This window comes from Echeneis naucrates, chromosome 17, assembly GCF_900963305.1.
Source record: "Echeneis naucrates chromosome 17, fEcheNa1.1, whole genome shotgun sequence".
In the NCBI taxonomy this organism is placed as follows: domain Eukaryota; kingdom Metazoa; phylum Chordata; class Actinopteri; order Carangiformes; family Echeneidae; genus Echeneis; species Echeneis naucrates.
Window position 1 is genome coordinate 18513434 of NC_042527.1, and position 18040 is coordinate 18531473.

The window sequence follows — 18040 nt, forward strand, 5'->3', positions numbered from 1 at the left end:
TTTTCTCCCCCCATCTCTCTCTCTCTCTCTCTCCCTCTCTCTCTCGCTCTGAGTGAGTGTCTCTCGACCGGAGAGGAGGAAGAAGAAGAGACAAGCTCCAGGGATGGCGATGGACAGAGAATGAAAGAGCCCACTTTTCTGAGGAGTTGGATCCGGAAAAGATTTGATTTGGACGGCTGAAGAAGCAGAAGTAGCAGCAGCAGCAGCAGCAGGAGGAGGAGGAGGAGGAGAAGTAAAAGTTACTCCAAAAACTTTTCCAACATCGGGAATAATCCGCGTCATGACGAGCACATAGGAGAAGTTTTATTTATTCCTGGGGAGGGAGGGAGGGGGGGGGCAGTGTTTGCCTTTTTCTTTTCTTCCTTCCTCCTCCAAAGACCTTAAAGTGTCCGTGTTGGAGCCGGAGGGATAAGACCGAGTCAGTGCGTCCGGATCCGGAGGGCGATGGGGGCCGCGCCGGGCTGGGAGGAGGGCGAGTTCGAGTTCAAGCTGGTCTTTGAGGAAGACCCGCCGCCCCGGCAGAGCCAGAACCAGAACCAGAACCAGAACCAGATCCAAAGCCGGAGCCACAGCCAGATCCAGGGACCGGCCCCGGTGCGCACTGCCGAGCAGGAGAGCTCCGTTCCCGGTGAGGAGAGCGACGGCGCCTCGCAGCACCTGGAGTCCTCCAGCGGTCAGGGTCAGTCTGGGGGGGGGGGGGCAGATGTTGGAGAAGAGGCATGGGAACTTCTCTGTGTGTGATGTGTGCGTGTCTGCTTCTGTAAGCATGTGAGCATGAGTATATTTTTATTGTGTGTTTGTTTTGTGTGCGGTATGCATCTGCCTGCGTGCATATTCTGTATCCCAACTCAGAGTGTGTGTGTGTGTGTGTGTGTGTGTGTGTGTGTGCGTGCGTGCGTGCGTGCAGCCCCAGACTCAATGTGTTTCTAATCAGCTGTGCGTGTGAGTGGAGTTAACAGCTGCCATCTGGGAAGGAACCTCAACCTCTGTGTACTGACCGTGCACCACATACACACCTCCCTCCCTCTCTCACTTCCATCTCCCCCTATTTTCCCCTCCACACACACACACACACACACACACACACACACTCCATATCCTCACATCCACTCTCCCATGTTTCCCGCCTACACTGGCATACAGTTGTATTACCACACCCAAGGTATGAAAGTGAACTACAGGAGAAACAACAAGGCAGATTTTTTTTTTTACTGTTTTCAGCACAAGCCTCCAGAGAAGTCTGTTTGAGTCTCGCTCCTGCTCCCCCCTCCGCCTCCGCCATCACTGCTGATGTTCAGATTTGTGCCCCCAGCAACATGCACACCGGTGGCACACAAAAAGTCTGTGGCTTCGGCTGCCATGTGTCTGCCAGTTGTGAGCAGTTACACCAAGCAGTGATTTGGTTATTTTGATTTGACTTTACCCGCCGCACATTTTCTATCATGATGCTGAAACCTGCACGACAAACAAACAAAAAAGAAACGCTTTGTCTCTGGTTCCTTTAAAATCTGTACATGACTCTGAAATAAGCGTCATATTTTGTATCTAACGTTAAATAAAAACAGGGATTGTTGTGGCTCCAAAACCTCAGCTGGAAGGGCACCAGGACTCATAGGAGGGGAAAACTGACTTTTAAAAGTATATGGCATGGAAAAAAAAAAAAAAAAGAAGAAGTAAACAGTCATTCACAAAAAAGCCAAGCCTGAAGCCTGGAGCTTCTGAAGAAATGAACACTTTTATGTGTCATAGAAATGTTCAATATCAAAGTCTGACAGGTCACCTCAGGACATAGAATAGTTTATCGTTTTCGGCCAGTTAAGCGGTAAAGAAAATGACCAAGTGTGTTCAATAACGTTGATTGATTTGCACACAGTGGTGAAGTCATCTTCTACTTATGATGGAGAATGAAGTATGAAATGATACTCGAATGGACAAAGTCGTATTCAAAGTGACCTTTAGAAACCATCAACTCCTCAGTGATCCTTTCAGTCACAAGAGGAACGAGTGAAGGGGTGAAATAAGACAAGAATTCACAAGAAAAAGAAGCTTACATGAGAGAAACCTCTGGAAAATAAGCAGGTTTATGATTTATGATTCACACAATGATCTAATTATGGCTGCGTGTGAGAGATTCAAGCATTATGTTTTATTAAATACGATGGATGAAGCTTCCTGAGGATAATGTGACAACTGATTTGTTCCATTCTGCCGTTCTGTCCGCAAACACATAAATGATTTTTGTAGATATAGTTTTAAGATAAGAGCCTTAAAAGGGAAATGTATGGATTTGTGCATTCGGCCTGAATCCAGCTTCCTGTTGGTGTAGTTGTAGATGTGAGATACTGTAAAGACCAGATGAAGTAGTTAGAGCCAGCAGCACAGCTAACATTTATTCAGCCTGCACTGCTGTTTAGGAAATATATAGAGCTTTTAACGTCATTATGGTGTCACATGTGGCGGATTTTGAAGGAGTATAAGTTGTCAGATTCAGTTCATAACCACTTTTTTTTAGGTTCAGCTCAGGACAAACAATAAAACTTTGCGGTGTACTTGATCTCTTATATTTTAGATTAACTTTATTGTGTTCGGTTAGTATTGGGTAAGATTTCTTGGCCCTTAAACTCCTCTGCTGGTCAATACACAAACATCTAAAATTTTATTTCATGTGAAAAATCCACCACCAGAAGAGATGCCTCAGCACTGCAGCTTTAATCACTTGGAAATATTTATGTTGCCAGGAAACATTTGAGGAGATTTTTCACCCCGAGTCTTAATTTGTTGGCAGTTCACTGTTGTGCGTCCCCGTTGCCCAAAAATTGCCGGTATGGCCCGCCGCCACTGCAGCGCACCAATGATCAATAGGAGCCTGATGAATTACAGAGTAACTACTGTTTGGCTCCACGAAGAGGCCTACCACACCACGCTGGGGAAATGTTGAAAGGTGGGGACTGAGGTTTTCGAGGGTCGTGTCCTCGAGAGGATGGATGTTTGTCAGAGTGCAAGGAATTCAAAAGAGACTGTTTTCAGTCAAAGTCACTGCTGTCAGGATGAACATCAGAGAAACTTTTTGAGCAGAATCCCCATTTCAACTTTTTGTCACATGAGATGTGACTTTAGTACACACACAAAAGAAGACCTGGATCAAAATATTCATTCAAGATAGAGTTACCAAAAGTGTCTGGGACATTTGCTAAACTGTTGATCATAGAATATAAAACTAAAATCTACTGTAATGCTTTTCATAATTACTCCAGACACCTGCAGTTTTCTTCCTGTGATAGTGACTGAATTATCACATTTCTACTTTTGACGCAGAAGAAAGGACATAACGTTTCCTTCCAATGAGAAGCCTGAAATATTTATATAATTCCAAATACGGCCCATTAGCAGCCTCCTATACATAAATATTTATTGGTACAGAGTAACCAAGTAAGAAGCAACAAATTAAAGATTAACCTGTTGATTTTTTTTAAATACAAGACAAAGTCAGGATAATTGTTTCCAGTCTGTGTGCTAAGCTAAGCTAAGCTAAGCTAACCAGCTTCATGTTTACAGCACAGAAACAAGAGTCGCCAAAAGCTAACCAAAGAAAGGATATAATTATTATATATATTTTCCAAAAAAAGCCCAAACTTTTCCTTTGGATTAAAACTGACAGATAAGAAGCATTTTTTGGAAAGACACTAATAGTGCAGTCTGTAAGGGGAGAAAAGTTTCAGTTGCATGCATTTTCCATATGGGAACAATTACAGCGCAGTAAATCAAGGAAAACTGACGTGTAATGAACAATGCGGGCATGTTGATGATTAAAAAAAGAAAAAGGAAAATCTTTTCTTGCCACAAATTGTGTTTAGAATATTTTTGATTGACATCTAATGAGTCTTTCTCGTGCCAGAAGTAAAAGGAGCGTCAGGTTTTCGCCGTTAACTGTCGTGGTGTGGCTCGAACAAAAGCATCAATGGGAGGTCACGTCACTGCACACACCCCCTCTCCAAAAACCCCCACAAGATGTGATATGAAAAGAGAGTGTGTTAAACAAGGAGGAAAAAGGCATGCCAGAAAATAAATTATTGCCATGTGGAAGCAGAGGTGAATATTAGGGAAGTGAACTTGCTTTAAACTCCCTTTAAAGGCTCCGCCTGCGTTCTGAACTCGTGATGTTCATTTTCTCTCTCACACTCACGTTGAGGATTATTTGCTTTCACTTACAGAAAAGCACTTGGCTGCCAATCATGCAGGACACTCGATCAGCATCCCCAGCCCGCCGCCCTCAGCCAGTCAACGGGCTGGAATGCATTCGCCGCCTCCACGAAGGGCGCCGGTCAGAGAGTTCAGCGGGACCTATGAGAGCCTGCCGGCGCGCTCTGTGCAGGTGAGACAAGCTGAAGCTGAAAACCTCAAACTGCTTGACTGTGGGCCTCCAACTCAGCCTGAGTCGTTGACTTTCTCCACGCTATTACAAACCTGATCCTTATCGTCACGTAGAAATGACCATATTGACCGCTCTGCGTTCACGTCATCGTCAGCACCCTCACCTGGGAAGTGCCTAATTTAGAGCTGAGGCGGATCTGCTGAGGTGCGAATTCAGGCGTCCCTTCTGAGACTGTGGGAAATGTTTCTCTTAACGCAGTCGCGCTCCAAAATCAGCAGTGCCTTTCACGTCCCATTTAAACTGATGCAAATCCAGGGATGTTCAATCAGCTTCAATTGGATTCGCAATCATATCAAAGGCTTCAAGTGGATTTCTCGCTTTCCAATCTGTCAAGTCCAAATAGTATTAACTTTCAAAATGTTAAAATTGGATTAAATTGAATGGCTCTTGAATGTAGCTGTTCAGTGATTGTCTCAAGATGAGATGATATATTTTGATATTGTTTCTGTTCTCAGCTGCATTACGTTTTGATTTTAATGCAAGTAAAAGGTGAAGGAAGATGAATGGTCAGTGTGAGATTTTGTAAGTTGAGTAAACATGGTTGCTGTTGCATCAATCAGCTATTTTGTGTCTAATTCTTGAATCTATGTTCTTCTTCTTCTTCTTAGTCTTCAAGAGGAGGAAGAGGTGATTTCATGTTAGGTTTCTTCTTCCAAAACTGAACTAATGAAAAACAGAAAGAGAAAATGCTCTGCATTTTTGCTGATTAAATAATTGGCCAATTAGTCGCTTAAGCATTTTTCATTTTCTGTGAATTTACTGAAGGACAAAACTGAGAAAATGAGTCATCTTGGCTTCAGGTTTCAGAGTCTCGTGTGGTTGAGTGTCCCAGCATCCAGATCACCACCATCTCCCCTGAAGATGATCCAGCACCCACCATCTCCAGCTACTGGGACATGGGCGGCGGAGGAGGGTGGGACCGAGAGCGCCTCTACCTCCCCCTGCTGGACCCCTTCACCTACCGGGAACGATGCCCAGGCTCCCTCAGCCCCAGTCCGGCCTCCAGCCCGTCCTCCCGCGGCTGGCTGAGCCCGGCCTCCAGCTGTGACTCCCTGCTGGTGGAGGAGGAGGACCTCAACGAGGCCGCCATCAGCTTCGGGCTGTCGCCGTCGTCGCGGCCCACCTCTCCTGGAGGTAAAAAGCGCAGAAACTCCCCCCTGGCCTCCCCCTGTACCTCGCGGAGGAGCAGCTACTCAGAGGAACTGCAGGGATGCAGCCTGGACGGCGGAGACTCCGCCCCCCAGTCCCAAGCTCCGCCCAGCAGCTGCGAGCTCAGCATCCCGCAGAAAACCAGGAAGACATCACTGGAGCAGGTGAAGATGCTCGTTTTGGTTTTGGGCTAAAATATGACGCATTTTCTAGACTTTTAAAAGGGCTGACCCTCGCTCCTCTCCCCCAGTTGTCTCCCAGGGAGGTGGAGCAGGAGCAGGCTCCAGGCCACATCTCCCCCTGCCCGCTCCCAGAGACCCAGCAGACCAGGAGAGACCCCCCCTCTCTGGGCATGGACTACCTCTCTGTGCCCCCCGCTCTGGCTTGGGGACGGGCCCGAGCCAGCGCCCATAGTCCTCTGTTCAGGCAAGAACACAAACACACAAAAACCATCAGTTACCGCGTTAATGTTCTCAACAATATTTTACTTTCCTTATCTGTAAGTAGTTGTTGGATTCTTTAATTGTTGTTCTGAAAACATCAGCTTCGATGTGGATGTGGAACAAAACCTGCTTTCAAATGCACAAACTTTTTTTGTGTTAATATTCACCCGACCTGGCGCTGACTGTTGCATGTGTAAATTAGATGTAAATGTCATTAGCTGGTCCGCGGCAGATGCAGTTATTCATCTGCATCTGTTGCACGTCTCCATCACTGCTGATTCAATCTCCAGGTCTAACGCTCTGCCGCCGCTCGACTGGCCGCTGCCGTCGCAGTTTGACCAGTACGAGCTGCGTATTGAGGTCCAGCCCCGTCCTCACCACAGAGCCCACTACGAGACCGAGGGCAGCAGGGGGGCCGTGAAGGCCTCGCCGACTGGACACCCCGTCGTCAAGGTGAATCCCAGACATGCTTCTAAAAGACGTATTAAAGTTTTAAGACGATGACGCAGATTTGTAGGAACAAAGCTCGTGTTCAGAAATGCAACACACCCCAAAGTTCTTGACTCCAACGTTACACCTGATGCCATTTCTAATCAAGCTGAGATAAGAAAGTGAGTCTGAAGGTTTTGAGTTTGTAATAAGAGGGCTGCGGCCTCATCACAGTTTGAGTCCGTCTCTCATGCTGGGTGTCTCTGTACAGCTGTGCGGATACTCGGAGAGGAAACCGCTCTCTCTTCAGGTTTTCGTCGGAACTGCTGACGACAGATCCATCAGGCCGCATCCTTTCTATCAGATACACAGGTACCTAACGGCGTTCAACTTTCCATTTAAAATCTAACTTATTACCAAGAGTGTTAACATGCACAACGCTGCATATACAAGAAGGACATTGTGTGATCACTGCTGCTTTAATTATTGCATAATCTATCACCAGCTGCTTGTTGTGTTGGTCAAGGAATGTTTTTTTGTACTGGTCGTTGTCAGTAAAGCTTGTTGTTGATGAAAACATCGTCTTAAAGTAGGAGGAGGAAGTTATTTTGCTTCTCCTCGTATCTTGGGCCATTCGTAGGATATTTTGGGGCATCAATAGGATGTTATTCTAAAATGATTTCTCATCAAACCCCAAGGATTGATTGAAAGATTTTAGAAGTTTCTATTCAATTTTTATAAGCCCTATAACCCCTGCAGAAAATACTGCGTGAAATACTAAATGAAAGTAAATTAAAATAACAGGATGGGTAATGTAACATCCATAAGTTCAGGTCCACCTACATGATCTAGTCTATTATTGATCGCTTATTTTTGTGAGGGGACAGAGCTTTAACTTTGTGAGTAAAATCTCTTTAGAGTAACGGGGAAGATGGTGGGCACTGCCAGTCATGAGAGCGTCCAGGCGGGGACCAAACTGCTGGACATCCCGCTCAACCCCGAGAACAACATGACCGCGCTGTGAGTTGTTATTTTTGCACGTCATTCGGCCTCACGCTCCGGTTTCTAGGTCATGCATTTCTGGTTTAAAAAAAAAAACAAATCCTGTGTGTCTTAGCATCGACTGTGCAGGGATCCTGAAGCTGAGGAACTCGGACATCGAGCTGAGGAAAGGAGAAACCGACGTTGGCAGGAAGAACACACGTGTTCGCTTGGTTTTCCGCACCCACCTCCCCCTGGCGCCCCCTGTTGCCCCACCCGGTCGGGTCCTGGCTCTGCAGGTCGCCTCCATGCCCATCGAATGCTGTGAGTTGACAGTAGTTTTAGGTACACTGGCCTCGGCAGGGCGCCTTTAGCTGAGTTCTGAGGTCTGTACTGGACTCAGCCTTCACACTGCCTTGACAAATTATACATTGTTTGAAAACTGCTGGTTCTGTCTGGGCAAAGCCTTTCAGGATCCACTGTTGATACAGACCCGTTCATGGCTCCAAAGCGCCTTCCACAGAAAAGATCTTCTGCTAAGGACTGTACTTTCCCCTTTTTATTCTAATAAAACTAAGCAAGACAAATGTCAGTTCCACGTTTGTTGTTGTAGCTTTAGGATTTGGCTTTTTCTGGGTAAAAAGTTCACTCATGAGCTGTGATCCTAAATGGAAAGCAGTTTGTGGAGCTCTTCTTCACGCTGTCTGTGAATAGGAACTGTGTTTGCTGGCACCGAGGATCTTTTTTTAAATTTGACTCTTTCTTCAGCCCAGCGTTCGGCCCAGGAGCTGCCCGTCATTGAGTCTGTGAGTCTCACTTCCTGCTCTGTGGAGGGCGGAGAGGAACTTCTGCTAAGTGGCAACAACTTCCTGCCGATCTCCAGAGTTGTTTTCATGGAGAGAGGGACAGGTAAGTGTGCAGCCTGCAAAGAGGAGGCAAATAATGTGTTTTTTCTGATCAAAGCTAAAAGAAGTAGAGGCAAGAATCTCAAATGCTGCCGGAGAAAATCATTGCTGCTATATGATGACTGAGAAATTCAGATTTATTTCATTAATAGCTTTGAGCTTGTCTTCTATTCTCATTCTGTGCACTATGAACACTAGTTCATTGTAAATCAACATGTGTGCTGGTTTTAATCTGTTTAGGATATTTAACAACAGTCATTCAGATGTTATACAGATGGACATCACACAGAGCTTTCCCTGAATCACAGACTGATGAAAATTGTTCTGTCTGGTTTCAACTTGTTCACAAGTGAGTTTGTATAAAAAAGAAAGAAAAGTTAGGTTAGGATCAATAGTGTGAGTGTCACATTATTAATGAAAAACCATGAAAGGGGAAAGTGAAACAGGATTAATGTCCCTCGGTAGGACACAGAGGTTTTTTAGTTTCAGTGAATTTTAAAATATGTTTACCCGTTATAGGATGTAGGAGATGGTAGGTTACACTCGTCCTTAACGCGCCGTTATGCTCTTATCTATCAGATGGTAAATTACAGTGGGAGGAGGAGGCTCATGTCGACCGTGACAACAGTAACGAGGTAATTTAGCGTAAGCCTGTAAAACAAAACTCAAGTCTTGCTGATTCTCAACAGATGATTTGAATCTGCTCAAGTCAGCCTGCGATGTGATGTTATTTCCACACTCCTTCCTCCTGCTAGTGTTTGCTGTGCGTGAGAGTTCCCGCCTACAGCGACCTGTCCGTCAGTCGGCCGGTGTCCATCAGTCTTTATGTCTCCAATGGGAAGCGGAAAAGGAGCAGCACTCACTGCTTCAAGTATCTGCCCAGTAAGTGTCCCTTAATTTCCATCCCTGATATTCAGATTTACAGCCAGAAAAGCTGACCATGAATCTAACAGTGATATATATATATATACAGAAAATGCATTCTTTTTTCAGTGTTTAAAGCAGAGATAAATATATATTAATGTATAAAATGTATTCTCTACAGAAATTACAAGTACAAATGCTGTCTATACATGTAAGTTTATTTCTAATAATTATTTCTGATTATTCGCCTTATGTTGTATCTCAGGTGTATGAGGGCTGGGAATGTTGCTGTGGCCTTGTCATCATCAATATTAATAACTAATGCTTAGTTACATTTTAAGTCGATCAGTTATTTCCTGATCTAGATTCAGACACTTTGTTGTGCTGCTTTCACTAAACCTCCGACATTTGATCACTAAGAAATGCAAAGAACCTTTGGCTACCCACCTTTAAAGGTGTGATTCAGCCTCAACAAAGAACTATTTTTGTTTTAAACAGTGACCCACATCAGGTTTTATTTAGTCCAAATGAAGAGCTGGATTCTGTAAACGTTCTGAAAACAGAATGAGATTTTATATTCAGCCACTGGATTGGCAGCTAAAGAAAACAATGCACATCAGTGGATTTATTCCTCGTCTTCATTGAGCTCAGTTGGATCTAAATGAAGCTCAAATTCAGCTGAAGTCAAATTGTGTGGTTTCACCTTTTCTGAGAAATAATATTCAGAGTGTATTCTTACTGCGTTACTAATAGATATTATCATGTTTGTGAAACGTTAAGTTATGTTTAAAGAAGAGGACCCTCTGCTGCCGCGGCCCTCTGTGCTGCCCCTGGACAGGGGGCCTGTGGTGGGGCCATCCAGGATGGACAGGGGGTTCCACGTCCGAGGTGACCCTGTGGCTGATGATCGAGGCCTGGGTTTCCAGCTGCCCCCTTACCCCTCCACCTACTCCCCCCCCTGCCCCGCCATGAGCTACCACGAGGAGTACTGCTCCAAACCGGAGGCCGTGGTGGAGGAGCCCAGTGGGTCCAGAGGGGCCCCGTCCGAGCGTCACCCCAGCTTCGAGAACCTGGAGCTGGGCTTCACCGAGCTGCTGCCCCCTCTGTACCCCCGCGGCCCGCAGCCCCCCTCCCCTTCCCCTTCTCCGTGGCTGGACTCGCCCTACCTATCTTCCTCCCCATCCCCCTCCCACTCCTCCTCCCTCAGCCCGTTTCCCGCCGGTAGTCCCATCTCGACCTCCCCTCTCCCTCCCATCCCGACCTCCCCTTACCCCCAGTACTCTGCATACCCCCAGGAGGCGTGCCCCTCCCCTCCCTCCAACCCCAGCCCCTATCAGGACATCTGCCCGGCACCTTACTCCCATTATGAGGGCTGGGACCCCCAGGGAAGGGCACTGGGGATGGGACATGGGGGAGAGAGGGATGCAAAGATCCAGGAGTGTCCTGTGGAGTTTACCAGCTCAGTGTCTATGCACCACATCACCTTTGAAGAGGGTGAGTTACATTCATGGATCCTAATATTAAAACAAAAACAGGACATGGACAGGAGGAAAAAAGGTTAAAGAGAGGGGCGTAAAAAACAGCAAAGCTCCCAGAGTCAGTGTTTCTAACCCCTTCTGAGGAGAGTTTAGAGATGATGATCTTTGTTTTAGTTGCCTGATTACACCGCAGTTTGAGGTGCTCTCACTAATCATCTGTTGGGAGATGTTTGTCCAGGTCGTCGTGATCAAACCTTTTATTCAACTTCACATAAGAAGCACTAGGTGCTCTGTCACTGCAGGCGATGTTGGATATTTAATCCTATAACTTGGGCGCCAGGCTCCACCATCCAGTTACAATAAGAGTAAGAAAACACAAATTTGGAAAGTGCTGAAGAGCCTGAATGGACTGTGGCTGCAAGCGACGAGAGCCAGCAAAATCAAGTGGTTGATGAAATATAACCCAAAACAATCTGCTCTTTAGTGCTCCACATGGATGTGGCTGCTGCTCAGAGACTAACAGCAAAGACTATTGGCGTCTGCAATCTTTGATTTTTAATTCTTTTTAAATCGCTGCTCATTATAATTTGTTCCCCCCTACAGTGCAAAATAGTCTGTATCGGAATTTTTGCCTCCAATACCGCTAATAACAATAGAGATATTTGAGAGTTTAAAACAGTCTATCAGCCTACAGTTGTTTACTCTATTACATCACATAAACCGTTTATATAAAAAAAAGTATTAACAAGCTACTCTGAAAATGCTGCTTTATTGTTTGCATGGGAACATAAGAGTTGGTCCCTGCTACTTTGATTTCTTATTTGTTTTTGTTTGTTGATATTGTGGCAATGCATGACATTAAAGGGCACTAATGATGCCGAGTGTATGAGGTGGATGAAGTTAACTGACTGTGACTCTCTCTCTTCTCCCTCCGCAGTGTCAGAGTTCATTGGTGAGGACATCCAGTCTTACCAGTCCGGCTCACAGATGGACAACCAGCCAAACTGAGTTCAGAGCGGCTGATTTGGCCCCTGTTTGATATGCAACATCCTCCTAAATCCCTTGTGCACTTGGTATTAAGACGTGTCGTTACAGTTACATGTGATATTGAATAGGTGAATTTTACCAGGACACTGTTGTAATTACGACCGCAGGTAATTGTTATGGTTTTATAAAAGGAAACGAATGTTTTTAACATGTTTTCAGTATAAATTATACAAGAAACCTCTTTGATTGCGTGCTTTTCTTTTGTCAAAAAAAAAAACAAAACAAAACAAACAAACCACAAAAACATATTCATACCAGATAAATCTAGATTAGAGAATAGAGAAGGATTTGGGGACTGAAGGGAAAAGGGCTTAAATCCAGTGGAAGACTACATGTTTAACAGGATACAGTATTTTCTTCCATCCGATGTATCAATACAAATTCTTTGTTAAAAAATGCACAATTATTCAGTTTTCCTGAAAGTGTCTTCATTTTAAATTTGCACAAGTAGAACCATCCCCCATCCTGCAGCGATTCATCATTTCTGGGTCAGTTCTGATTGTGATGGAGACTTCCAAAGTATGTTTGTGCTGCAAAATATCAAAAATTCTGTTGTTGTGGCTGGTGTGAAGGTTCACAGTCGAGGGGAATAAGGGCCCTCCTGTGACATTTGACCTCACAAAAGGACAGCATGGCTGGCGGAGCTGTTAGACAGGTGTGTTTGAGGAAATTTTTGTTGGATCCCTCCAAGCAGAGCAGGTTTGTCTTGGAGAACAGCGCCACCTAGGGGACTCTGGACCAGAACGCCTCGACTGTCCCAAATCAACAGCTGGTGGATGGATATGTTACTCATTTTGCTGATTCCCTTCTGTTCTTACTTTCTCCACTTAACACAGTGTGGCTGCAAGAAAATTTGAGAAAAATCTTTCATCAAACAAGACAATGAAATAAAAAGACGCCGTAATAGCAATATATGCTTTCCTGACAGTTTTATGGGTCTATATGTTTGAGCACAACCATAAATGGTCACGTTTGGAGCTTGAGACCAAAAACAGTCTTAATGGTAAGGCGTAGATAAAGTTGGAGTGAAGCCCTGAACATCTTTTAGGATGAACTTCACCTTGGAATCTGAAGCTGTAACTCTTTCCTGACACGGACTTTTCCAGCTCCAGCAGCTCCTGCTTTTCCGTCTGGCTGCAGCTCAGGAAAGGAAGTTGCTCATGGAAAGTTCATGAGAGGTGAACGCAGCAAAATAATGAAATGGAAACCTTTTTTTTTACAGACCAACAGTTTCAACAGTGATCGCTTTCAGCCTGATGTATGTGGACATCAGATGAACATAAACTGACAGTATTCATTTATATACTGCTCGATCACAGTAGGTTTCCAAAAGGACTTTGAAAGAGATTGCAGGTGAAGGAATTCATTCTCATTCTGCCTCTGACTATTGGCGATAGATCTGGTTCTTGTTTTGGATCCTGCTGTACCCTGGAAAGGATGTTCCCCCCCTTCAGTGTTTTTACAAATATAATTTTATGCTGTAAAGTCCCCCCCTCATTGAAACTAATGCTTCAATCGCAAACCAAGAAAAACAGGAAGTTCAAGGACAAGCATGTCTGAGTACTTTTGGCCTTTCACTGTGGATAATATTTTCTCACACACTGTTATTAATTCTTGGGGAGAAAATTGATTGGCTTTCTTCTTGTAATTACAGGACACAACTTTATTTGTCATCTTAGCTGTACAACATAGTTTCCCAGCCTTGAAATAGAAAAACAAGGGCCACCCACCACTGAAAAAAATACTTCTGTAGTGTAGCAGTAGTTATTAGGTTAACTGTCACAATATTTACTTTCTAATTGTAGGTATCAGTGAGAACTGGAATTATTCAAGTAAAACTATATATGTTATTCATGTAATAAATAAACTGCGCGGGAAGAGCAAGCTTTATTGTATTTTCACAAAATATTCAAAGCTTTCATAATCATTGCACATGAACGTTTCAGTAATTGCGCGTTTTGGATCCGCGCATGCGCGGTGTGACGCGCATACAGGACGCATGCGCGTCGTTGTCCGCCAAAACCCGAGATGATGACGACGGCGGCCAGTTTGATGGAGGCAGGAGCGGATAAATCATCACGAAGTTAAGTCATTCCGCTTTTTTTCCAGCATATAAACGGGGAAGGGAGTTTTCTTTTTTCACTTCCTTCATGAAGCTGCGGCCACAGAAACTCGAGCGTCTGGTTCGGCTATAAGACAGAAAGCTAACGTTATGTTAGCAAGATTCAGGGTCAATAGCATGCTAAAAAAAAAGGTTAGCGTCAAGCCCTCTGCCGCAGTCTGCTGACAGAGATTTAACCTTTAACTGTATGGCCAATATCAAATGTTGTCATGCTTGATACATTTGCACGATCTGCAAATGTGTATTCCCCAAATTTTGCTGCGCGCCACAGACACATCACCATCAAAGCCCCTTTCTGAGCCAGGAAAAAAACCGATGCTAATTATTTTAAATAAGCTAAAGAGGAAGCTAGGAAGAAGATCTTGTTTCCGATGTGGGCACCTGAACATGTCTTTTTTAATTGGTTAATTGGTGACGAGTAATGGACTTAGCTACAGCAAGAAACGTTATATATTCTTTTAAAAAATGGTGAACGATGAACGATGGTGACAATGTTGACAGTGACAAAGAAGGATTTTGTTCTGTTCTAGTCTTAATATATTATTTTGTCTTTGTCAAATTGACCCCAAGGACGATGGGAAGGTTAAATATAGTCCATAAATAAAAAAGACAAAGACAAAGGTTTGCTAATAAAAGAAACTTATATCTGCAAGTACAGTGTATTTGATCGCCCTTGTAGAATTTACTTACAATTTCAGTGCCAAAACTTTACCATGGTTTACCAAGTAAATAACTCATCATATTTTTTTCAGTGTGATTTCAAACTGCATGATAAAATCCAATTACGACATTTATTGCAATAAGAAATAGGACTTGAAATGCTTCCTCATACCTAGATAAATGAATATAAAACTGTTAAAACTTATCCTGCCTGGAGGTGCCCTGCTGCTTTTTACATCATAATTTCTTGTAAAGCCATTTGGGAACGCCTTAACATGAGATCACTTAGTTTCACCAGGGGGAGGTATAATCTCAAATATGGGGCCATGAGTTGTTTGAGCTGTCCTGACTGACACATACAGATTCACACAACAGCTGCCAAACAGACTCTTAATGGTAAAGTTTCATTTAAAGAGCCTAAAGAGCAGCACGTCTAAACAGTCCCAGAAGATGAGCTAACTATAGGATCACTGTTGCTGGGACTTAATACACTGTACAGGTTTGTTCAACCAAGAGAATACAGTAATGTGTTACTGCTTTTTATCCTGCCCCAAAAGTATGGATGGCAATTTTACTGACACTGAGGCTGACATGCTAACTTAAAATGCTAATAAATTAGATAAATATCATTATATAATCTGGTTATATGAGTGAGTTGCCCCATTATGTCATTACAGACAGTATGTTTTACAGGAGAGTTGAAAGTTTGGGGAAATAATTACGTGGTTGCTGAGCTTTAAATCGATAACTAGAGAGGATTGAAAAGACTGAAAATTAGAGAAACAACTTTCCTGGCTCTCTTCAGTGGAAGCTAGATTTATTTCCCATCTCCTCTACAGCTCATTGATACTTTTGTATATCTTGTTAGTAGGTTAGGTTAATGGGTGCAAAACCCGTGGCATCTTACATAAGGTGGGACTAAGTAAGGGTGTCGTGTCAGGGGCCGACAGTAGCTGGTGTACCAATAAATAAAGTAAAATCACAACTGAACAGATCTCCACATAATAAATAAACTGGCTTTTATTTATTTTTTATACGGGGTCAATGAGAGGTTAAAAGGACACACGTGTGGTGAAATAAATGAGAATATTAGGATTCAAAATTACTTAATTTGTTAATCAAACAGCTTGTGCAGCTGTTTCCCATTGAGACCTGAGGCCTGGAGAGAGACTGGGTAAAAAAAAAAAAACAAAAACTGACTCATACATCATCACTGAAGGAATGTTTGACCTTGTCAAGCACTCAGGAACATCTGTGTGTCTATTTTAATTAGTTGTATGTTTCTTATTGTCATTGTTGGTCCATATTTAATCTTGGCTGCACTGACAACAACATCTGCTTTAAGAGTTGGAAGACGAAGCTGCGTCCGAGACAAGAGCTCTTTCATTTGAGATTGTATCAAGCTATTGTTGTGTGGATGACTTAAACCCTTTGTTCTTTTTATGGACCCGAGTGGGAAGGCCAAGAATTAATTTCGTTATTTAAGGAGAGTAGGAAAACTCCTCCCTACAGATTGTTTGCCGTATAAAACAGTAGCAGAGCTTACGGGAGATAGGATAAAATAAACAAAAGCTGTGCTGACTAACCTCGGGCCAGAGCAGCCTGAGTCTTACCAAAATATTCTTTAAAGTGATCAGGAGACAGAAAAGTGTTTCTTACCAAGAACAAAGTACAGAGAAGGAAAAATCTGTGATTCCATCTTAAATCAAGCATATCATATTTCACCCCAGGCATCCACAACTGTGAGTAAGATTTAGAATTAAAATATAAACTATGATTGATAATATCATTATAAAATATGTTATAAATACAGGGCTTAAAGTACTCCGGCACCATGTCACTGCTTTCCCTCTCAACCAAACTAACATCACTAGCCAATCCTTGCTGTTGCCCAGTCAGTATTCACTAATCGACTCCTACCGGGAATCAAACCTGCAACCTCCATATTGTGGGTCGGCAGCGCTAACTACTATGGCATCCTGCTGCTGAAGGTTAAATGGCAGAAAAAAATTGAAAGATCAGCATCCTCCATCTGTACTTTTCATTTACATCCCGAACTAGGAAACAGAAATATATTTTTTATTTTTTACTACAAATATGATATATATGATAGATGTCTACTTTATTTATCCTGAGGGAAACTCACTTACATGCAACACTCACAAAAAAACAATAAGACATACAGAGACATGCTGCCTCACCTTCACACTGCAATGTGCTTTACTTCCCAACATGACAGACACAGCTCGTTTTTGTAGAGACTACATGATGAAAGTCAATTGGAAGTCATACATTTCCGAGTTGTAATATATCGGTTCCAAGTTTTCATGAACACAGCATCCAAGCTGGCGTTTTTTTCATCAAAGTCACTTTTAGAGATGATGGAGAGTAAGTTTATGAATCCAGGGGAAGACGACCAGGGGAACAGACAAAGGACTTAGAATAAGTGGATAGAAGAGAGGGGCTGGTTATTTATTTCCTATTTAGTATTTACAATAAGAATGAAATAGTTTAAATTCAGACTCAGATTACTTTAGGCCTTATAAATGAAACTTCCAAACAGTTAAGACGAGTGGCGTTGAATGCATTAATGTTGCTTCAAGCTTCTCTTATTAAAGGAGTTTCAGCATTTCTTTTCTTTTATTCACACAATTTTTCTGAATTTTTAACTATTTTAGTTTTTTTAGTTTTTGACGGTTTGCGGCATTGAATACTTTAAATACAGTCTCCTCTATATATTTACATGCTTACTCTGATTTTTACAGTGTGAAATTATTGCACTTACTTTGGGAAAAGTCTGTAATACTTCCTCCCACATTTATTACTCATGGATACTTGTGAGGTTGAGTAATGTAATATTCCAGTGACACTAACTCCTGACGCGTCAGCAGCTGCAGTTGCAACTGTCATAGCCGCCTTGTCTTTTCAGAAGGAACAACCCTTCCTTAAACCAAATAAACTCCCATTTTGTCCTGGCCGTTGATTTATAAGTGAAATATTGGCCCGGTTCTGCAGTAGACCCCAGCGGTCAGGCCTCTCCAGCTGAAGGAGCTGGAGCGCTGCACTTCACAGACGCCCCTGTGGGTCATCCTGGAGCTCACACAGAGCCAGAGGGAATCTGTCAAGAAAGGGAGGAGGTGGGGAAAGTGAAAAATGTGATGAGAGATAAAGTAAGCCAGCTGAGTATAAATAGTGACCATGGAGCAGATGCTGCTTCAGGCAGTTTGCTTCATTTCCTGAAATAAACCTGGGGCCCACTTGAATTGGTTGCAATTAATTAATTAATTACGAATATACTGATGTAAAATAACATAAGGAAGAAGCGTCCTGAAGTTTCCTGTGAATCAAAAAAGTTTTAACAAACTTTTGCAACATTTCTCAACAGGAAGTGATTTCTTTGTCACTTTTGCAGCTCTGATGTCACAATTGTGTCTGAAAAAGTAGGTTTTGTGTATTCTTTATGTCTTTTTTAATGGGCGTTGCCTTCACCATGTGATTCAACCACTGAACACAACTGTCCGTGAAGGAAA

General features: G+C 43.2%; 1 protein-coding gene across 2 annotated transcripts; it reads left to right on the forward strand.

The window, feature by feature from the left end:
* The first annotated feature begins 384 nt into the window (after positions 1-384).
* On the forward strand, positions 385-11901 carry nfatc4 (nuclear factor of activated T cells 4). 2 transcript variants are annotated; one of them, XM_029525053.1, is made up of 14 exons: positions 385-679; positions 4212-4372; positions 5233-5745; positions 5832-6007; positions 6315-6477; positions 6725-6825; positions 7372-7473; positions 7571-7758; positions 8203-8343; positions 8919-8974; positions 9095-9221; positions 9385-9414; positions 9984-10697; positions 11619-11901. In XM_029525053.1, exons 1-14 carry the CDS (start codon positions 445-447, stop codon positions 11687-11689), a joined length of 2778 nt encoding a protein of 925 aa, XP_029380913.1. In that variant the 5' UTR covers positions 385-444; the 3' UTR covers positions 11690-11901. The 2 variants fall into 2 exon arrangements, with proteins under 2 accessions (XP_029380913.1, XP_029380914.1); XM_029525054.1 differs by lacking the exon at positions 9385-9414.
* The last annotated feature ends 6139 nt before the right edge of the window (positions 11902-18040 follow it).